The following is a 23594-nucleotide window of genomic DNA, read 5'->3' as shown; positions in this document are numbered from 1 at the left end:
AATCGGGAGTCTGGGACACTTGCTTCCACATCTATTGGACCCCTGATGTCACCCCTGCACTCCGTCGAGCAAGTGCAGACTGCGATCAAACAGTTTTTCCAGTCAGAGTAACTGGGGTTTGATGGCTCTAAACCTGGAAGTACTCAGAGCTAGGCACCTCTGGGTTCATAATACTGCTTTCCATCCTGACACCCACCATGGAGGTCACCTCACCCAGGAGGAACAGGTGAGCCAGGGAATCGTAGGAGGAAGGAGAGGCAGAAACTTCTTCAGCATGTATAAGGAATGGGGGCCATCTGATTCACTTCTACAAGAAAGCCAGTAGTCAGGAGATTTTCTTTAAATAAATCCCAGCAGCTATAGGGTCCAAGAGTTTGCTTACAAACCAGGGCTGCTGCGGACATAATAGTTATGTCACCGGCAGCAAAAGGATTGACGTCCATTTAAAACTACATGTTAATCTAAGACTGCTGTGCAGAAGGGTGTTGTCGTCCTATTGCATTAAGTGGAAAAATAACAGATCTACTGGTTGGATCAACAAGCAATATGTTTATTTTATTTATTACAGGTACTTATATAGAGCCATCAATTTATGCAGCGCTTTACATATAGTGTACATTCACATCAGTCCCTGCCCTCAAGCAGCTTCCAATCTAAGGCCCCGAACCTCGCATTCATACATACAAGGGCCAATTTAGACGGGATCCATTCAAGTAATCTACCAGCATGTCTTTGGAGTATGGAAGGAAACCGGAGTTCCTGGAGAAAATCCACTTAGACGTGCAAACTCCAGGCAGGTATTGTCGTGGGTTAGTTGGTATTCGAACCAGCAACCCTAGTGCTGCTAGACGGAAGTGCTGACCACTACACCAATGTGCTTACAGGGGAACTCCAAAAAACAAAAACTGCTGTGTTAATCATGTGATTAGAATGCAGCATATATCAAATTTTTGTTTCAATTTGAGTCATTGCAAAATGTATATTACTAGTGTGTAATATTTTATACTTTACTCTGCAGGCAGTGGCTACCCAGAACAAAGCTGGTTCCGCTGGGGCTGAACCGCGAGCTGGATAAGGAAAAAATGCTGGAAGGGAGGAAATCAAACATCCGTAAATCTGTGCAGATCGCCTACGAACGCGCCGTCCAGCACCGCAACAAAGTCCAAGGCACACAGAGCAGCGAGACAAGTGAAAGCGATTAGCGCCTTCCATGAACTTTTGTGACCTGTTCTTGCTTACCTCCTGTGTCACAACTCTGCTGCTGTTACTAAGAATAAAAACGCGGTAACCCAAACCAGAGCGGTTACCTTTAAAGTGAGTAGCGTTTAAATGAACAGCCGTTTTCAGATAAGGTGAACACAGTGGAGATGGCCAGTGCCACGTTTTTTGTGGGTTGCTGTGAGCACAGATAGGGCTAACAAAGTAACACACAGGATGATGACAATGACATTCTGAGAAGATGTCCTCATGGTCGCTGGTTGACCATTTTAATTCAAACTATTGAACGCAGGCCGCCGTCTTCTGGAGTTAAGATATTCTACTGGGGTCGGCTGTCCTTTGGCTGGTTACTCATTATTCATGGATTCCCGTGTACAGACTTAATAATGTTTGTATATTGAGCTGTCTGATGGTTTTAATGAAGCATTGGGATATTCCATCCTTTCAGATTCTTATGCTCCATTCCTAATATGTTCTGTCTGAAAAATTTGTAACAAAAACTGTGAGCGTGCACCAGAAGGAAAGACTATGTAAGCCATTCGGTTTAAAGTAGAACTGTGACCAGACATTTAAATATGTACATATGCAAACACTAAATGAGCTTTCAAACATGTCCCCAACATCCTCTATAGCTGCAGGAACTAATGAGCAATTCATCCTTAAAGTCCTTTAAACCTGGTCTAAAGACGTTTCTTATTCCCTTTTTAGTTTTGCACCTTGCTCTATGGTAAATCTACAGATTTGAAGGCTGGAAAGCTGCTAATTTACTGCACGTTGGGGGGAGCTTGGAGAAGCTGAGCTGTTTAAAGTAATAGTTCTTGTGCTGTGAAAGCGGGAAATCTGGATGAATTTCTCCACAGTGCCTGCAGCTACTGAGGTCAGTGAGGGCTTATATGAAAGCTAATTTACTGCTTGTTAATACATTCTCACTTAAATATCCATAGTATGGCCACAGTTCCCTTATGTCCACTAAGTTATAATGATTGTTAGTTATTTACCATATAGACAAACACTTTTGGCAAGGACGGTCAATGAGAGCCTAAAATAACAGTCTCATAAGGAGCAAAGTGGTAAATAACACATGTTATAGCATAGTGAATTAAAACTCTTGACTGTAATACGTGTCTGGTTAGGATCAGTTGATATTTTTTTACAGCCAACAACCTGAACAGCTGTCATTTGCAGGCTGGTTTAAACCTCATCTTTGGTTTTGGCCAAAAATTATACAGTAATTGGTGCTGACAGTTGATACCCAACGCCCAGTGAGAGAGTAGGTCTGTATGTGTGTGTGGGGTGGGAGGGTGATCTGGGGTAGCCATAAAGTCTCCTACAATCTAGAACGTCTATATGTAAGATATCATGTTTTACCCCCACAATAAAAATTGTAAATGACTTTAGCTTTTGTGAATTACCATTTCAGTTCTCCTTTTTCTGGAGCAGCCAACCACAAGGGAAGGTCTGGGGAGTAATATTGGCAGATGTCTAGGTATTGTACAACTCACAGTGGGCTGTTATCTTGAGAACATTTTTCAAAAGAGAAGTATGGGGCTTTTTGTTTTTTTTTAAGGGTCATACTTGCTTAGATGGATCTGTCCCCCACTGGCTCTAAGACTGAGAACTGAGCAATCAAAGACCATTGATTGCTTTGTTCTCAGGGCTCCCTGAGCAGAGAGCTGGTCACTGTCAGTCACCGCTATCTGCTCTGCCCCCCACACTCACTGGAGCGCTGGGCTGTGAATGGGGGGGGGGGGGGGGGTTAGACGGCTCAGGCTCTCAGCAACTTCCTAAGAACTTGAGCCGGGTGCAGGAGAACAGAACAAAAAGCTTTGGCTGTACTTCTCCTTTGAAGTCCCTACAATATTTCATGCTGTGTAGCAACCAGCTTACCTTGGATGAGGTTGGCACGACAAAGTATCGCAGGAGTTGAACAGATTTACCAAATCTTAAGTGCCAGCGATTTCATGTTTCTAAGTAATAGTTCTGTAACAAACTTCATACTCTGTAGATATTACCAATTAAAGGAGTTTTCCCATGTAAATGAAAATTGGACAGCTTCTTGTGAACACTCGCAGTAAATTCTACTGTTTGCATTGTTTAGACTTGGTGCATTGAGATGTTCAGAATAGTACGGCGGGTTCCAGTTCCACCCAATGGAGTGGTTTTTAGTAGGAAGGGTATTCCTAAAATAACATTGCTTGGCCAATTGCAATAGTCCCACAATCTTTATTTAAAGAGGTTGTAAACCCCCTGGACAAAAAAAAAACCTGCAAGACAAAGGCATAATGAGCTAGTATGCATCGCATACTAGCTCATTATGAAATACTTACTTTAAAACTATGCCCTGCAGTGCCGACCGCACTCCCACAGCCGACACCTTTCACCGGAGTTGCTTCTGGGTTCGTGGGCTCCAGCGCTGTGATTGGCCCGGAGCTGCAATGACATCTCTCCCACACATGTGCGCAGGTTCCGCTGGTCAGCGACCTGTTTCTTCAGTGCACATGCACCGGTGACGTCGACAGCATCGTATATAGTGAATATCTCCTAAACCGTGCAAGTTTAGGAGATATTTACAGTACCTACAGGTGAGCCTTATTATAGGCTTACCTGTAGGTACAAGTGGTGTAACAGAGTTTACGACCACTTTAAATGGTAACTGTGTAGTCATGAGTATATTCATCTGAAATACTGTTGGGTTGCCGACCGTGCAACTCCAGACAAAAAAAAAAACATTTTGGTTTTTGGGATATTGCTGTGTCGCAATTTATTGAGGAGGTTTCCTCTCCATGGTCAACGTCACAGGAAGTGAGCAGAAAGCTCCCTATATTGGGCACAGACGCAATACAGAAAAAACCTTCTCTGTTCAAACACTTCCCTGCTGTATCCAAAACATAAAGCTGAACAAATATTATTAAAAATACAAGAGGCATGCTGTTATCTTACATGAATCTGATGTGCTTTGAAATTTGTGCAGTAATCCACCATTAAACAACTAATGCAGTTTGCCTCTTTGCGGCAATTTTCTGAATAAAGACCAGTCAGGCGCGTTACACACGGTCGGCCCAAACCGATGAAAACGGCCTGAAGTCCAGTTTTCAGCGGTCCAAACGACCCGGTGTACGGCCATCGGTCTGTTATCCTTCGGGACAGAAATTAGAGAACTTGCTTTAAAATGGAAACCGATGGACGGCTGACCATCGGTCAAAACGATGGTTAGTACACAAAAGCATCGGTTCAAAACCCGCGCATGCTCAGAATCAAGTCGACGCATGCTTGGAAGCATTGAACTTCGTTTTTTTTCAGCACGTCGTGTGTTTTGCGTCACCGCGTTCTGACCCGATTGGTTTTTGAACTGATGGTGTGTATGCACATCAGACCATCGGTCTTCTTCAGCGGTGAACCGATGAAAACGGTCCGTCGGACCATTCTCATCGGATAGATCGACCGTGTGTACGCGGCCTCACTGTTGCTCTCTCTTTTTGTGCAGGGTGACTGGTCTCCGCCCTCTTCTAGTTTTCTCCAGGCAGTCTGTAGTGGGTGAGTCTCCCACAGCACTGACCTGTGCACAAGCTACTTTTCCAAGATAATATCTGGGTTATTGAAAGGCATTTGGCGCGCACAAACTAGATTTATATTTGTTGTGGCTGTTTTTAAAATAAAAACTTTTTGTGCCTCGAGTCCAGCTTTTAAAATAAAAAGGTTTTGACGGTAGTTCCACTTTGAGTGACCTCAATAACTGGGCCTAACAGGCCAATTTCGACTGTAAAGACACAACAAGCCATTTTGAACTGTAAAAGGAAAAAAAAGAACATAAAGGGGTTGATGTACTAAATCTGGAGAGTGCAAAATCTAATGCAATTCTGCATAGAAGCTAAACGGCTTCCTTTTTTTTTTGGTCAAAGCCTAATTGAAGAAGCTGAAGTTAGAAGCTCATTGGCTACCATGCACAGCAACACCAGGTTTTGCACTCTCCAGTTTTACTAAATCAACCCTGAAGAGACTATGAATGGTTATCATGGTTTACTGTAAAGAGATACATGAAAGAAAACGCTCCACACCAAAAGTACCCAACCATTATTCCCCTCTGTTGTGGGACTGACTACAGATAGAACATACCTGGGGATTAATACAACTGCTGAAATGCGAGAGGCTAGCTTGGCTTTACTGGCCATATTCCCTGTCTATGACTAGCTTTGCTTGTCACATGACTAAGGGGCATTCTTACTAGATAACCACATAGGGCAGGGATATGCAATTAGCGGACCTCCAGCTGTTGCAGAACTACAAGTCCCATGAGGCATAGCAAGACTCTGACAGCCACAAGCATGACACCTGGACGCAAAGGCATGATGGGACTTGTATTTTTGCAACAGCTGGAGGTCCGCTAATTGCATATCCCTGACATAGGGTAATGCTTCCAGCAAACGAGACCAAACTGATATTTCAGGTATCTTGAATGTGACTGCACAATGCCTCGTCTTCCAAGACCTGTAGTTTAGAAAAAAACACACAAAGTGGGGTAACAAGGTGACCCTTTCTTACGGCTTAAACTGGCAAGATGCCATCGTTTGCACAGGGGGTTTTAGCAGCACATAACAGACATGTAGACTTCCTCGGGAAACATTGCGTGTAGATCTAAGCACAACATCAACGTCGGTTTTATAGCCCCTTCAACCTATTTCCAGTCCCCAAGCAATACCAAAACCTTGATTGCAAAAGAAGGCCATGGAGTCCATTGTTGCAAGGCCACCTGCTAGGAACTGTGTTTTTTTTTTTTTACCAAATCAGGTTGATTGATTCTCTTAAAGAGGACTAGCTGCCTGTGTTTAACAGTGGGGAAATACATTTTGTGGTTCCTGACACCATTCTTTTAGACCCTAGTGATCATGTCACTGAATTATTGAGGCATTTTGGAGCTAATTTAAAGAGACGGCTTAATCACCCTCCAATATCTTTCCCGCGATTCTGGCAACGACATCTTTGCACGTTGGTTCCCAACCTAAACTATTTCCACATTCACTACAGTTGGGTCTTCTCACTCTTCCTTAATTTCAAAAATCTATCCAAAACTCTTCTGTTTTAGAATATAGAACTGTTGGGTTTTGCTGTTGGCAGTCTTGTTGAGCTTGATTCACACCTATGCATTTTTAGTGCATTTTGTAGATTTGCAATACAGTCCATTTAACCATTTGGCTGGCCAAAGACCAGGCCACTTTTTGCGTTTCGCCACTGCGTCGCTTTAACTGACAATTGCGCGGTCGTGCAACGTGGCTCCCAAACAAAATTGACGTTCTTTTTTTCCCCACAAATAGAGATTTCTTTTGGTGGTATTTGATCACCTCTGCGGTTTTTATTTTTTGCGGTCCTTAAAGCGGGGGTTCACCCTAAAAAAAAATTCTAACATTTCATTCAGCTCACTACCGACATTGATAGTATTTTTTTTTTTTTTGCTGTACATACCTCGTATAGCTATTTTCTTAGCCGGCTTCCGGGTAGTGTATCCCGCGGGAGTGGGCGTTCCTATGCAGCAGTTAGTGATTGACGTGATGACAAAAACTCCCCCACCCGTCGCATAAGGAGCGTCACGAGTTGCCGAAAGAAGCCAAACGTCGAGTCGGCGCTATACGGTGCCTTCGCACCGACATTCAGCTTCTTTCGGCAACTCGTGACGCTCCTTATGCGATGGGTGGGGGAGTTTTTGTCATCACGTCAATCACTAACTGCTGCATAGGAACGCCCACTCCCGCGGGATACACTACCCGGAAGCCGGCTAAGAAAATAGCTATACGAGGTATGTACAGCAAAAAAAAATAAAAGATACATACTGTCAATGTCGGTAGTGAGCTGAATGTAATGTTAGAATTAGGGTTGTCCCGATACCACTTTTTTAGGACCGAGTACAAGTACCGATACTTTTTTTCAAGTAGTCGCCGATACCGAATACCGATACTTTTTTTTAAATGTGTCCCAAATCCAGCCATGTCCCCCCCATATGCAGCCATGTCCCTCTAGCCATGTTCCTCACATATGCAGCCATGTCCCTCACATATGCAGCCATGTCCCTCTAGCCATGTCCTCACATATGCAGCCATGTCCCTCACATATGCAGCCATGTCCCTCTAGCCATGTCCCTCACATATGCAGCAATGTCCCTCTAGCCTGTCCCTCACTTATGCAGCATGTCCCCCTAGCCATGTCCCTCACATATGCAGCCATGTCCCTCTAGCCATGTCCCCTCACAATATGCTGCAAATGTCCCTCTAGCCAGGTTCCCTCACATATGCAGCAATGTCCCTCTAGCCATGTCCCTCACATATGCAGCCATGTCCCTCTAGCCAGGTCCCTCACATATGCAGCCATGTCCCTCACATATGCAGCAATGTCCCTCTAGCCATGTCCCTCACATATGCAGCAATGTCCCTCTAGCCATGTCCCTCGATGCGGCGGCGCGATGCGGCGCAGCGGCGGGGGGGGGAAGTATTCTATTTAGGTATCGGGGGTATTTGCGCGAGTACGAGTACTCCCGCAAATACTCGGTATCGGTCCCGATACCGATACTGGTATCGGTATCTGGACAACCCTAGTTAGAATTATTTTTTTAGGTGAACCCCCGCTTTAAGCGGTTACATGGTTTCCTAGCGAACGATGTTTCTGTAGTGCAAAATGCAAAAAAGCACAAAAAATGCGTGGGTGTTATCAAACCTAGTGAGCGTTCTTACTTTCCTTTTCCAGAGACCACTTCACCAAACCGGTAAATCAAAGAACATCTGCAACAGAAACACAGCAATAAAAAGGTGGCTGGGGTCTTAGCCTTCCAATACTTTAAAGAAAAAAAAATTTAATGTGCTGTGTGTCCCTGTTTGGCGATTCCCCTTTTCCTGGTGACAGGCGTAAGCTAGCCATACACAGGTTTCTTTCATTCTACCTGCGGGCGAAACAAGAGAAAATCAGTTGATACCCTCCATCCACGCTAAACAGCATGGAGGGAGAGGGGAATCTCCACTGCCGGCTATTGTAGTCAAGCAGCTGCAGAACACTGTGCGGCCCATAATTGTTGGGGCATGGTACGGTCACCCACAGCTTGAATTTCAGTAGATTCAGGAGAAATAGTCTGTCTATAGCAGTGGCCTCCAAACTGAGGTCCTTTGCTTGCCTTTATTTGGCCCTTGGGGCACTATTCCTCCCACTGACGTTAACAATGGGACAAAATTCCTCCAACTGACACCGGCGATGAGACACTTTTCTTTCCACTGACAATAACAATGGGGTACTATTCCTTCTACTGACACCAATGATGCAGTTTGTAAGAAAGAGTGCCTAAGGATTGTGCGGCAAGGGACAGATGTACAGGATATTAAAGAAAAAACGTATTTCTTTAATATCCTGGTACATCTGTCCCTTGCCCGCACAATCCCTGGGGAGATGTGGCAAGGGTTTTCAGGACCAACTTTTAGGTAGTTTCTCCTCTTTCCAATTTGTACTGACACCAATGATGGGGCAATATTCCTCCCATTGACACCAATGATGGGGCAATATTCCTCCCATTGACACCAATGATGGGACACTATTCCTCCCACTGACACCAACGATGGAGCACTATTCTTTACACTGACACCCATGATGGGGACACTATTTTTTCTAATACCAAAAATTCACTCCCACTGACACCAGGACATTTTCCACTCCCAAATGGCCACAGTTTAGCCCTTCTAAAGTCTGAAGGACCTTAAACTGGCCATTAGTTTGAAATTTGGAGGCCCCTGGTCTATAACCAGCTTTAGTCACCAGGACAGGAAGCGAGAGGAAATCTCACCATCCTAATCTCTGGACAGCAGTAAAGGTGTGAGAGATTCTAACCCTTCTTCACTATATCCAAAACTGAAAGGTGTAAAAAAATAAAAAAAGTTTGGGGTTTTCAGCTGTAGATTCATGTTTTTGTTTTATGCAGACGATATACTATTCTATGTGATAATCCACCACAGGAGCAGAGACCTTCATCTCGCAAAGACACCTGGTAACGTAATCTCACTTTTAGTTGATTTTCTTTTTAAAGTGACCCTGTCTCTAGATAAAATTTGAAACGAAGGTCTCCCTGTAAAGAATTAATTATTGCCTGCCCCGCCCTGCCTACGCCATCGAGCATTGCTTTATTAAAGAACTCCAGCGCCTAAAGAATCTCCCAACATCCGACACTTCCAGGAGTGTCGGTTGCCTCGGGGCCGGCCCTACAATGGGACCGGGTGGTACCATGGGTACCAGGCGGCACTTTTAGGGGGGCAGCATACTGACGCCAGCCAGCCCGTTCCGCCCGCTCCTCTGCATGGGAGGAGCACAGTGCCGTGCTGCCTGTGAGGACACTCGCAGGGGGGGGGGGGGGGAGCAGTCAGCAAGTGAGCGGGCAGGCGCCACTGCCTGTGAGGAGCCCGGCGCCGCTGCTGTTAGTGGTGACAGGAGCGGGTGGGGCAGAACATTTCTATATACATGTATAGAGCCATGACACGTCCTTTTACACTCCTATACACATGTATAGAGCCCTGACAGGTCCTTTTATACTCATTTATACATGTATAGAGCCATGACAGGTCCTCTATATACTCCTTTATACATGTATAGAGCCATGACGGGTCCCCTTTAGTTATCATGATATAAAATAATAAATGTGGGGGCCTTTTGGTGGGCGTGATTTTTTTTGGGGGGGGGGGGGGGGCAGCATTTCATTCTTGGTCCCAGGCAGCACAATGTCTTGGGCTGGCACTGGGTTGCCTGGTAGTACTGTATGCTCTGTGGTTTGATCTACCAGCTCCTATGTCACTACAGGACACTGTGATATTTAGGCTGATGGATTAAACCACAGCACTCAGTTGGGGGGGGGGACCAGGTATCCAACAACTGTAGCCCTTCAAGAGAGCGAAAATTGACAAGAGTCGCTTTAACAGTACAAAAGGTGTGCAGGAGGCTCATAGCAATCGATCCGATCCAGTTCCGGTTTTCTAACTTTACCGTCTTCAAGCTGCTGAAAGTTTGGTTTCTGACTGGTTGCTTTGTCCCATAAAAATGGCTACCTTTTGCAGCGATTATATTTTCTGAGGCCTAAGCTACACAAGAGGCTTTGTAATGAGTCTATAGCAAGAAAGCAAAACTCATTGGCTTCACCTCCTTTGCAGCACATTGTTAATGATGCGCCGCAAAGGAGACATTGGGCCTTTGTACCTTCCTAACCTGAGCATGTCTATGTAAATATTGTATATGTGTAAGGAGAATTAAATTATTCTCATTTTGTAAACATATGGGATCCTGTTTTGTTTTAATACCTGATGATTTCTTTTTAGATGTCATTGTAAAAATCTTTGCTTTGCTAAAATGTAATGGTTTGAAACCGAGAAGGAAATTTGTGTTAACAGAGCCATCTTTAAAAGCGGCTCTAAACTATAAAGATGGGTCTGCTTTAATCACGAAGGCCGGAGCTATGGAGGTAAGTTGGGGGAGTTAACATTTTTCAGGAAGATGATTTACCACTTGACCTCCGGAAGACTTACCCCCCCCCCCTCCTTCATGACCAGGCCATTTTTTGCGATATGGCACTGCGTTACTTTAACTGACAATTGCGTGGTCATACGACGCTGTACCCAAATAACTTTTTTTGTGTCCTTTTTCCCACAAATATCTTTCTTTAGGTGGTATTGATCACCTCTGCGGTTTTTATTTTTTGCGCTATAAACAATTAAAAAAAAAAAAAACAATATTTTTTATTTTCTGCTATAAAAACACATCCAATAAAAAAAATCTTAAAAACCAAATTTCTTGATAAATTTAAGCCAATATGTATTCTGTTGCATATTTTTGGGTAAAAAAAAAAAAATATTCCATTAAGCGTATATTGATTAGTTATTAGTAATGGCGGAGATCAGTACTAAAAATATGCACCGTCACTGTACTAATGACACTGGCAGGGAAGGGGATAAAACACCTAGTGCGATCAAAGGGTTAAATGTGTGCCTACCAGTGTTTTGGTGTACACTGTGTGGGCTTTTACTAGGGGAAGTAATGGATTTTATTTTCTGCTTTACGACGAAAGAAAATCTATTACTTTCTAGGGTGATCTGCATACAAAGGCATCCTGTCTAGGAACACACACTCCTCCAGACTGACATATACCCATTTTAATATGTTCATAACTCCTCTGCTTTGCTTGCATCAGGACTGAGGGCTCCTGGGAGGAGTGCTGTATGATTTTCACCCTATCGGCCACGATCTGTTTGCATTCCATAGCCAAGCACAAACACCCAATGATGACATCAATGTTTCTAGAATAAGGTATGTAATGAAAATGAAAGGTTTATTTAATAATATTATTAGTATGTTGATTGAGGGGTAAGGCCCCGTACATATCTCGTGATTTGGGAACACAGCGATTCTGCCTGCAATGCTGAATCACGTGCGTTTGGGTGCCCCTATCCTTAACTGGCACCCTAAATATGTTGCGATTCTGGCGCATTCCAACTGTGCCTTCACAAATCGCATGAAGCTTGTCGCCCGAAAAGAGCAAGCGTGCATAGGGCAGCCAGGTCAAGTGAATTGGCTGCGACATGCAGTCATGTAAAAAAAGACATGTGAAAACGGCATAAAGGCGGAACCAGGGGAGGAAAATTACAAGAGGATTAAACTTGCATATTAGACCCCTTTCACACTGGGGCGTTTTTCAGGCGCTTTAGCGGTAAAAAAAAAGCGCCTGAAAGAAGCTGCATCTGCAATCCCAATGTGAAAGCCCGAGTGGTTTCACACTGAGGCGCTGCCCTGGCAGGGCGTCAAAAAAAAAAAGTCCTGCAAGCAGCTTCTTCCCATTGAGGGAGCTTTTTTAACGCCAAAACGCCCAGTGTGAAAAGAGTCTTAGCAGCGCTTTACCAGCGTTTTTCGGGCACTGGCAGTGTGAAAGAGCTCTGAAAGCACTCGGGGCTTTCACATTGGGATTGTAGATGAGGCTTCTTTCAGGCGCTTTACAGGCTTTTTTTTTTTTTACGCCAAAGTGCCTGAAAAACGCACCAGTGTGAAAGGGGTCCTAAAGTGAAGTAAGCCCTCCTATCATTTTCAGCCAAGGAAGCTGCCATATTAGTTTTCATTTAATCTTCAACTACCATGATGCTCAACATGTGATCAGTTATGACACCAGCCATTGGATGGTTTGACAGTTTGGTTGAAAGCACAACCAATAAAACAGTTGGCATTCCCGGTTTAATCGGTAGGTTTACTTCCGCTTTAATAACTTACCTGTCCCATTACTCTCTCGAAGAGAGCGTCCTGAGAAACCTTTTGCATCTGACACTTCCAGGAGTGTAGGGGTGCCTGATCAACCTCTGCTCTCGGTGATCCTTCTGCTAACCTCCTACTTTCCTACAGGACAAAGTAGTGATGTAGGGTGAAACCAAATCTCCCAACAGGGGACCTAGTTATTTGACACACCTAGAACTGATGAATGCAAAAATGATTCCACTAGATAAAGAAAGCTCAGCAGAACAGAAAAAGAATTAAAAGAGAAATATGTTTTTTTTTTTTTTTTTGGATTCATACTTGCCTAGGTGGATGCAGCATCTGTCATCTGGCGCCTCTAACACTGAGAACCGAGTAATCAAACACTGCAGATCGCTCAGTTGTCACAGCTCGCCAAGCAGAGAGCTGGGGACTGTCAGTCACAGCTCTCTGCTCTGCCCCCATCTCGCTTACTGGAGCACTGAGCTGTGGAGGAGGCGGAGCATCTGACTCAGGCTCTTAGCGGCTCGCTGAGAGGCTGAGCCGGGTGTCAGTCCAGGGATGAATGAATGAATGAATGAATGAAAAACTTATATAGCGCGGCGCACATGCGAACTGAATCGCCTCTGGGCGATCAAGGCAGATCCCGACTCCATGGCTGTGATGACGCGATGCCTGGCCCAAATTCTATGACGTCAGCAGAGAGTGGACCTCTGCCCGCTCTCTGCTGAAAACGGGTCACAGGAGTGCAAAATGAACTGCACTCCTGTGATCCACAGGAGAAGCCCAGCCTTGGCTGTACTTCTCCTTTTTAATTATGTTCTAAGCTTCTATAATGTACTTATTACAGACCGACGGTAACTTGGTTCCGCACCCCCTTCATTACCGTGCATCTGTAACGCCTCCCCTTGTGATTAAAGAAGACCTGTCTTTACAAACAGTTCCATTTTCAAAATCATTTGATAACTAAACACTTAGGCGGCACATTATAGAATGTTGTGTAGGAGTTTCATTTAATCAAATTTCTTTTTTTGTATGCTCATTTTTGAAGTCTTATTGCATTTTTCTGTTTTTTGTATTTATTTCAGAAAGAAAATATATTGTTCTTGGAAAAGTAAATTCTTTCTATTTAAAATGGCTGTTGTATACATTTTTTATATTTTAATTTGCAGGCGCAAGCTTGCGCTTACTTTTTGCGAGTATATAAAATATACATAATGGGCCAGATTCACAGAATAAGTACGCCGGAGTATCTGCTGATACTCCGGCGTACTTTCAAATTTGCCACGTTGTATCTTTATTTGTAATTCACAAACAAAGATACGACGGCATTTGGCTAAGATCCGACAGGCGTACGGCTTTGTACGCCTTCGGATCTTAGGATGCAATACTTTGGCGCCCGCTGGGTGGAGTTCGCGCCGTTTTCCGCATTGCGTATGCTAATTAGCTGTTTACGGCGATCCACGAAGGTACGCGCGTTCGTCGCATTCTCTTACGTCATTTCCCGTCGTAAAGTTGCGATTGCTATTTAGGTGGTGTAAAATTAGACAGCCCATGTTAAAGTATGGCCGCCGTTCCCGCGTCGAATTTAAATTTTTTATTTTTTTTGCGTAAGTCGTCCGGGAATTCGAAAGTACATAACGCACGTCGCCGTTCAAAACATTACGTCGGGCGCAAAGCACGGCGGGAAATTTCAAAACGGAGCATGCGCAGTACGTTCGGCGCGGGAACGTGCCTAATTTAAATGGTACACGCCCTATTTGAATTAGGCGGGCTTGCGCAGGACGGCTTTACGCTACGCCGCAAGTTTACAGGTAAGTGCTTTGTTAATCAAGCACTTACGCTGAAAACTTGCGGCGGAGTAACGTAAACGGGATACGTTACGCCGCCGTAATTCTACATGAATCTGGCCCAATGTATTTTTGTTTCTTTTAAAATACAAGGAATGTAGCCTTTTCACTGAGTTATTATTAAATTGTAAGTAGGCAATGTGATGTTTGCATTGTAAAATATCAACTTTTTGGGGTTTATGTATTTTTTTATTACATTTTTTTTATTATTTTTCTCTGCCTGTGGCATAGGAAAGCTGCGCTCCATTTTTTTGTTCACTATACAGTGGGGCTGTGCTGGTACTGCATGGGTTAACCACTCATTTTTTTCAGGGGTGAGAGGCCCATACTTACTTGATTCTCTGGAAAACCGCGCACCCCTACAGTCCAGCATGGACTGTTACTGTCTATGGAGCATGCTGACATCAGAAATAGTACATTTTCAAGACCGCTGGACCCCAGGGTTGGTTGGGGGGGAGGAGGATTGTTGCTGTAACTGCTTATAAAGTGTGAGCTAAAGTTTGGGTTTAATTTATTAGTGCATCTTAGACCCCATTCACACTTGGGAGATTTGGAATCACAGGCAGAAACACGGGTAAAAACGTCCCGGAACCCTTTTTGTTTTTTTAGATTGTGTCACACGGAATTGCATGGTGTTGCGGCACCATGCAGTTCAGCCATGTGAGCGTGTGCCATTAGGAATGAATGGCACCTCTCTGTTCATCTGCTAAACCGCAGCACGTTTTGTCTGCGGGTTGGGAACGCATGTGATTTTGCAAGCATTTCCGACCTGCACAGGTGTGAACCCAGTCTCCTACAGGCTTTCTCCCTCATTGGTTCAGCTGTTGCCATTCCACAAAGCTGCTTCATTCGCAAAGCTGCCCCCTTGCCAACAAGACTAGTGTACAACGGCTGGTCCAGCATTGTACACAACTGGGTTGGGGGTCTGCCCACATTCCGGGGTTGGAGTGGATTACCACCAGCTTCCCTGGGACAGAGAAATATGGTAAGTATTCCTCTTATAATCCCTAGGCTTAAAGAAATGATATACCATTAAGCCCTTGTTCACACCAGTGTGACTTTGGAATTGCGCTACTTCATCGTGATTTCAAAGCCAGACGATCAGTGCGATTTGGCTCTCCGATTTTATTACAACTTGCGTCATTGACAAAGGTCAATGCAAGTCACAATGGAATCGCAAAAAAGTATTGCAGGAGTCCTTTTAAGGCCATTAAAAAACATACTACCGTGTTTCCCCGAAAATAAGACGTACTCCGAAAATAAGCCGTAGCGGGATTTCGACGCAAGATCGAAATATAAGACACCCCTCCGAAAATAAGACGTAGTGATGGCGTGTCGAATCCCCGATAATAAGACGTAGCGATGGCGTGTCGAATCCCCCGAAAATAAGACGTAGCAATGGGCGTGTCGTATGCGGCGCGGAGCGATAAACAACACGTGATACGGTAGTACTGTACTGGTGCGGAGCTCAGAGCTGTAAAGAAGTGAGGAGAAGCTCTGTACCACCTCTCTCACCCCACACAAACACCAGGGGATAGGGGGAAAAGCTGCTACTGAGCCCAAAGAGATCACCCCAGCTCCACTGTGCTCCACTCTCTGTCTACAGGTGGACAGAGGAAATTCCAAGAAGCGCAAGTGTGGTTCAGGTAGGCAACCTTTATTTTCTGAGCTGGAAGACATGATTAGTGAATGGGTTGCTGACAGGAGAGCAAAGGCTTTGGTTGTGCGCAGGGCTGATATTCAAACATTTGCCCGTGAAATGGCACCACAATTCGACATATAAGACACCCCCCGAAAATAAGCCATAGTGTGATTTTTTGAGGGAAAAAAAATATAAGACGGTGTCTTATTTTCGGGGGAAACACGGTAGCACATGAAGACCAGCTGTGCCTTCCTTGCCAAAGTTCACCTTGCGGTGCTCTGCTTCCATGCCGCCATCTTAAAATATCTGCACAGACATTTCCAAGGTCTTTGCCAGGTTCCAAATGCTTGGATGAGCCCAGCGATATATAAGTACATGTCCCCTCACTACTGCAGTCTTCTGGAATGTGCGATTGGCCATCCTTGCCTAATGTAGGGAAGGGGAAGTGGAAGTCAGCATCACAAAAAAAGGTATTAAGCTTTTTAAAATGTTCTTATTTCCTGGTGCCACACCATGGCAGCACTGATGGGTATAGCTGCCATCATAATCCAAAATAAATCACAAGTGTCAGGTGTCAAAACTGGGTCAGTAAAGCACATTGGGGTATGAAGACAGCGGTAAGAGTTAACCCGGTGCAGTAAACAGCCAATCACATGACACAAGTAAATACAGTATCAAAGTTTATTAAAAGTTGTCATACATACATGAACAATAAAAAAACATTGCGAAGCTGGTCAGCTGACACATACAGTGTAAAACAATATCATTACACATATATACAGTGCCTTGCGAAAGTATTCGGCCCCCTTGAACTTTGCGACCTTTTGCCACATTTTTGCCACGTTTACGCAAACCAATCAATAACGTTTACGCTTATTGTTTTTTTTTTTACCAAATATGTAGCAGAATACATATTGGTCTAAATTAATCAATACATTTTATTTTTTTATTGGATATGTTTTATAGCATAAAGTAAAAAATATATTTTTTTTGTTTGTTTTTCAAAATTATCTGTCTTTTTTTTTTTTTTTAGCTCAAAAATTCAAACCTGCAGAGGTGGTCAGATACCCCAAAAATAAAGCTCTATTTGTGGGGGGGGAGAACATCAATTTTATTTATGTACAGCATCGCACGACCACGCAAAGAAATGGCCTGGTCAGGAGGGGGGGGGGTAAACCTTCTGGAGCTGAAGTGGTTAATGCAGATAAAGGCACTAAGTGAGTTTAATTTCCCCCTAAATTAATAAGTGTTTGGGTTTAAAGGGATGAGGTGGTAACCCCTAGTGTGGAGGAAAAGCAATTGCAAAACCAGCTCTAGCAATGAAAAGGTTAAAAGACATCAGGAGCAAATGACCCGGAACAGGAAGTATGTCATCCAAATGACTGACAATAACTTCCGGAGTGCACCATGCGTTCCAAACACCAGAAGTGATGTGACAGCAGAGAGCACAAGCAACCAAAGAATCCAGGGATGAAAAACGGTGTGCCAGGCCAGGATACGGAAATGGATTGCCAGCATCACCTTCTCCTCTCATAATGAGGCAGAATGTGTAGGATGTGACTTTCCTGGGCAAAAAAATTGAGGTACGGTTTCCATGCCATGACAACGCCTGCGCTGCCCCAATAACACCTGAACACAGTTTTGCCCAGTCAATGTCTGTATGCTTGAATGCCATATTAGTACTAACTGGCATATTAGTACTAAACCGGGCCAGGAACGTACCTTTTGTATTTTTAACAGCCCATACACTCAAATCTGCCGTAATGTGAATACACACATTCAAATAACGTCCTGCTGCTTTCATGGGCATAAAATAAATAAATACGTCTGTGTTGCCCATAGCAGCATATTTTATGTCTGTGTGCATGAGGCCTAAACGCAAGTTGCGGCAGTGTGGCGAAAACGTAGTTTTTATGTCTTCTGAAAAACGACATTTTTTTTTTTCCGAACATGCTTCAATTTTTTATGTTGTTTTTCAAAACGTCGTTTTTTTGTGTCATTTTAAATGATAGTGTGTGGGTAAAACTACGTTTTTAACCACTTAAGCCCCGGACCTTTAGGCAGCTAAATGCCCAGGCCAGGTTTTGCGATTCGGCACTGCGTCGCTTTAACAGACAATTGCGTGGTCGTGCGACGTGGCTCCCAAACAAAATTGGCGTCCTTTTTTCCCCACAAATAGAGCTTTCTTTTGGTGGTGTTTGATCACCTCTGCGGTTTTTATTTTTTGCGCTATAAACAAAAATAGAGCGACAATTTTGAAAAAAATGCAATATTTTTTACTTTTTGTTATAATAAATATCGCCCAAAAACATATCTAAAAAAAAATGTTTCCCTCAGTTTAGGCCGATACGTATTTTTCGACCTATTTTTAGTAAAAAAAAATCGCAATAAGCGTTTATCGATTGGTTTGCGCAAAATTTATAGCGTTTACAAAATAGGGGATAGTTTTATTAAATGTGTATACATTTTTTTTTTTACTACTAATGGCGGCGATCAGCGATTTTTTTTTTTTCGTGACTGCGACATTATGGCGGACACTTCGGACAATTTTGACACATTTTTGGGACCACTGTCATTTTCACAGCAAAAAATGCATTTAAATTGCATTCTTTATTGTAAAAATGACAGTTGCAGTTTGGGAGTTAACCACAGGGAGCGCTGTAGGAGTTAGGATACACCTAGTGTGTGTTTACAACTGTAGGGGGGTGTGGCTGTAGGTCTGAAGTCATGGATCGAGTCTCCCTATAAAAAGGGATCACTCGATCGATACGCCGCCACAGTGAAGCACGGGGAAGCCGTGTTTACACACGGCTCTCCCCGTTCTTCAGCTCCGGGGAGCGATCGCGACGGAGCGGCTATAAACAAATAGCCGCGCCGTCGTCCCGGATCGTGGAAGTGGTTAAACCCGCGCATGCTCAGAAGCAAGTTATGACGCGAGCTTGAATGGAACAGAGTGCCGTCGTACGTGCTGAACGTAACCGCGCTTTGCTAGAGCACTTTGAAAAAACGGATGGTGTGTAGGCAACGTCGTTTTTTAAAAATGAAGTTTGAAAAACGTCGTTTTTTTTCATGAGAAAAAACGAAGTTTTTTTACAAGACAAAAAACGATCGTGGGTACGCAGCATAAGACTTTGACATCCGTTTGCGGATGAAACAGGGGGCATATATTGGTCCCTATGAGATCTCGTCCGCCTCCACAAAGATCCAATTCTGCAGACGGAAGAAAACCCTATTTTTCCTTTACTCTGCGGATCGGATCGGATGAACACAGACATACGGTCCGTGTTCATCCGATCCCGCCCATAGGGGAGAGCGGAGAAGTGTGCGGGAACCGCCCTGTCATCCGCCAGCTCAGCGGGGATCAACGGAGCGATCCCTGCTGAGCATACGGAGGCGGATCATTACTGATCCGCCCCGTGTGAAAGGGGCCTTAAGCTGCCTGTGGCTGGAGCCAAGTCAACAGGTGACTATACTGTCCGGACAGACTTGGTCTAAGGAGGTATGTCATCAGCCATCAGCTCCTGCTACTGTCAATCACAGGCAGTGAGCCAATAGGGAGAAAGCGGGGCCCAGCCGTGCACCGTGCATGAATGGACACACAAAGCAGTGGCTTGGGAGCCCCCAAAGCAAGCCGCTTGCTCTGGTGGAACTCGGCAGGAAGGAGGGGCCAGGAGCACCAGCGGGGGACCCAAGAAGAGGAGGATCGGGGCTGCTCTGTGCAAAACCACTACACAGTGCAGGTAAGTATAACATGTTTGTTATTTTAAAAACATAAATATCGATCTTTTAACCACTTGCTTACTGGGCACATATACCCCCCTCCTGCCCAGGTGAAATTTCAGCTTCCGGCACTGCGTCGCTTTAACTGACAATTGCGCGGTCGTCCGACGTGGCTCCCAAACAAAATTGACGTCCTTTTTTCCCCACAAATAGAGCTTTCTTTTGGTGGTATTTGATCGCCTGTGCGGTTTTTATTTTTTGCGCTATAAACAAAAAAGTGCGACAATTTTGAAAAAAATACAATATTTTTTACTTGTTGCTATAATAAATATCCCAATTTAAAAAAAAAAAAACATTTTTTTTCCTCCGTTTAGGCCGATACGATGAGATCATCTCTCATTGGCCGCACAGATCGCATCGCAAATGGCCACTCTGATTGGCCGTTCGCGGCGATCTGTAATTGGCTGTGTCCAAGGGACACTGCCAACACAGAGTTTCCCCGCTGCGCGCTCTGGAGCGCGGGGAACGCGCAAAGGGGCGGACGTCAATTGACGTCCACTTGGATTTTGGGATCCGCGCTGTAGCCGTCATTTGACTATAGCGCGGGTCCCAAGCGGTTAATATCACTTTAACAGCTCCTTAAAGTGATTGTAAAGTCTTGTTTAAAAACAATAAAAAATAAATATTCTTACCTGCTCTGTTGCAGTGGATTTGCTTTGATTGACAGCTACGGGAGCCAATGGCGTCACGGCTGTATCTCATGGAGGAGAGTCCTGGACAGAGATGGGGCTCAGGTAAGTATTAGGGGTTGCTGGGGAGGCTGCTACACAAAGAAGGCTTTTTATCTTGATGCATAGAATGCACCTTCTGCCTTTACAACTCCTTTGAAGTGCCAGAATCAAGAGTAATATTTACCTTTCTCTGCTTCGGGTTCCCATGCTCACACAGTCCCACTCTGCCTTCTTTCCAAGGTGCTCTGGGCTGAGGTTGCTCTTCTGCCTCCTTGACATACCACACAGGGTTAATAGCCCTGCACTGTACGTGATGATACAGCCTGGCATGCCAGGGGAAAGGAGCGCGCTGGAGCAGGGGTTGCGTTCAGTTATACTGCCTGTTTCACTTTAAAGCGGAGTTCCACCCAAAAGTGGAACTTCCGCTTTAAGTACTCCTGGCCCCCCGACATGCCACATTTGGCATGTCATTTTTAGGGAGCGTGTGTCCTTTTTTTTTTTTTTTTTTTTTTTGTGGGACTTCCTGTGCCACTTCCTCCTTCCAGGTCCTAGGCGGCGACTCCTCTTGCCCTAGGTGGCCCCTCCCTGCCAGCGATCTTCTGGGACACAACACAGGTCCCATAAGATTGCTGGCCCAATGACAGAGCGCAAAGCGACTCGCGCAGGGTGCGCCCGGCTGTGAAGCCGCAAGCTGTCACGGCCGGGTGCCCACAGTAGATATGAACGGCGCCAAGGAGAGGAGGGGTAAAGGAGCGGGGGGTCCGTGCGGCCACATCGCTGGACCGTGGGAGAGGTGAGTGACGGTTCATTAAAAGTCCGCAGCTACAGTTTTTGTAGCTGCTGACTTTTAAAGGGGTTGTAAAGGTTTGCATGTTTGTTTGTCCAGTTTTGAGATTTACACTGCTCTGCTACATAGCACAACTCTTTTTGGAAAAAAAAACTTTGCTGTAATTAAAGCTTAGTTCCACCCTTTTTTTTTAGTTTATTAAAGGGGTTGTAAAGGTTTGTTTATTTTCTAAATAGGTTCCTTTAAGCTAGTGCATTGTTGGTTCACTTACCTTTTCCTTCGATTTCCCTTCTAAATGTTTTTATTTTCTTTGTCTGAATTTCTCACTTCCTATTTCTCCTCAGTAAGCTGTTCTGGCTGACTAACCCCCAGCCAGGATGATGGGGGCAAGCTTACTGAGGAGAAACAGGAAGTGAGAAATTTAGACAAAGAAAAAAAAACATTTAGAAGGGAAATCAAAGGAAAAAGTGAACCAACAATGCACTAGCTTAACCACTTAAGACCCGGACCAAAATGCAGGTAAAGGACCCAGCCAGTTTTTGTGATTCGGCACTGCGTCGCTTTAACTGACAATTGCGCGACGTGGCTCCAAAAAAAATTGGCGTCCTTTTTTCCCCACAAATAGAGCTTTCTTTTGGTGGTATTTGATCACCTCTGTGTTTTTTTTTTTTGCGCTATAAACAAAAATAGAGTGACAGTTTTGAAAAAAAAATCAGTATTTTTTACTTTTTGCTATAATAAGTACCCCCAAAAATATATAAAGAAAAACATTTTTTTATCCTCAGTTTAGGCCGATACGTATTCTTCTACCTAATTTTGGTAAAAAAAAATCGTAATAAGCGTTTATCGATTGGTTTGCGCAAAATTTATAGCGTTTACATAATAGGGGATAGTTTTATTGCATTTTTATAAATAACATTTTTACTACTAATGGCGGCAAACAGCGATTTTTTTCGTGACTGCGACATTATGGCGGACACATCGGACAATTTTGACACATTTTTGGGACAATTGTCATTTTCACAGCAAAAAAATGCTATAAAAATGCATTGTTTACTGTGAAAATTACAATTGCAGTTTGGGAGTTAACCACTAGGGGGCGCTGAAGGGGTTAAGTGTGACCTCATATGTGTTTCTAACTGTAGGGGGGCGGGGCTGGACGTGTGACATCATTGATCGTGTTTCCCTATATAAGGGAACACACGATCGATGACAGCGCCACAGTGAAGAAGGGGGAAGCTGTGTTTACACACAGCTCTCCCCGTTCTTCAGCTCCGGGGACCGATCGCGGGACTCCAGCGACGATCGGGTCCGCGGTCACGGAGCTTCGGACCGGGTCGCGGGCGCGCGCCCGGGCACTTAAAGAGGACGTACAGGTACGTGCTTGTGCCCAGCCGTGCCATTCTGCCGACGTATATCTGCAGGAGACATCCTTCAGTGGTTAACCACTTGAGCACCGGGCCATCGTCAAATGACGGCTTCACGGTGACTCTGAATATTCAACAGGTCCTGTATTCCTCCGGCCACTGGGGGGCACGCGAGCCCGGTGCGTCCCCGAGATGCCGATGCGCGTGCCTGGCGGTCGCGATGTCCGCCAGGTACCCGCGATCGGTAACGACAGAGCAGTGACGTGGAGCTCTGTGTGTAAACACAGAGCTCCACGTCCTGTCAGGGGACAGAGGAGACCGATCTGTGTCTCTTGTACATAGGGACATAGATCGGTCACCTCCCCCAGTCACCCCCCTTCACCTACAGTTAGAACACAATACAGGTATACATATTAACCCCTCCCTCACCCCCCTAGTGTTAACCCCTTGAATGCCAGTTACATTTATACAGTAATTAGTGCATATTTATCGCATTAATCGCTGTATAAATGTGAATGGCGCCAAAAACATGTCAAAAGTGTCCGATGTGTTCGCCGCAATGTCACGGTGACAGTAAAAAAATCGCAAATCGCCGCCAATACTAGTAAAAAATAAAATAAAAATGCCATAAATCTATCACCTATTTTGTAAACGCTATAACTTTTGCGCAAACCATTCAATATATGATCATTGCGATATTTTTTTACCAAAAATATGTAGAAGAATACATATCGGCCTAAACTGAGGAAAAAAAAGTTTTTTTAAAAAAAATTGTGATATTTATTAAATAAAGTAAAAAATATTGTGTTTTTTTTTTTAAATTGTCACTCTTCTTTTGTTTATAGCACAAAAAATAAAAACCGCAGAGGTGATCAAATACCACCAAAAGAAAGCTCTATTTGTGGGAACAAAATGATAAAAAAATTGTTTGGGTACAGTGTAGCACGACCGCGCAATTGTCATTCAAAGTGCGACAGTGCTGAAAGCTGAAAATTGGCTTGGGCAGGAAGGTGCGTAAGTGCCCGGTATGGAAGTGGT

The 23594-nt window shown here is 44.4% G+C and overlaps 2 protein-coding genes across 4 annotated transcripts in view; both read left to right on the top strand.

Annotated features, from left to right (window-relative positions):
• The window catches only part of BRPF1 (bromodomain and PHD finger containing 1), a 61322-nt gene extending 58707 nt beyond the window's left edge, over positions 1–2615 (top strand). Inside the window, exon 15 of one of the 2 annotated variants that reach the window (XM_040359032.1) lies at positions 1019–2615. In XM_040359032.1, coding sequence (XP_040214966.1) covers positions 1019–1202 — 184 coding nt within the window. In that variant the 3' untranslated portion in view covers positions 1203–2615. The remainder of the gene's footprint in view (positions 1–1018) is intronic. The other variant, XM_040359033.1, reaches the window with a different exon arrangement.
• A 14694-nt stretch (positions 2616–17309) lies between these two features.
• Positions 17310–23594, top strand: part of OGG1 (8-oxoguanine DNA glycosylase) — a 28336-nt gene continuing 22051 nt past the window's right edge. The window contains exon 1 of one of the 2 annotated variants that reach the window (XM_040359029.1): positions 17310–17534. The gene's annotated coding sequence lies outside the window, so the exon portion shown is untranslated. The remainder of the gene's footprint in view (positions 17535–23594) is intronic. The other variant, XM_040359027.1, reaches the window with a different exon arrangement.

Source organism: Rana temporaria, chromosome 7 (assembly GCF_905171775.1).
Source record: "Rana temporaria chromosome 7, aRanTem1.1, whole genome shotgun sequence".
Taxonomy (NCBI): Eukaryota; Metazoa; Chordata; class Amphibia; order Anura; family Ranidae; genus Rana; species Rana temporaria.
This window is presented reverse-complemented; position numbering and strand designations above follow the sequence as displayed.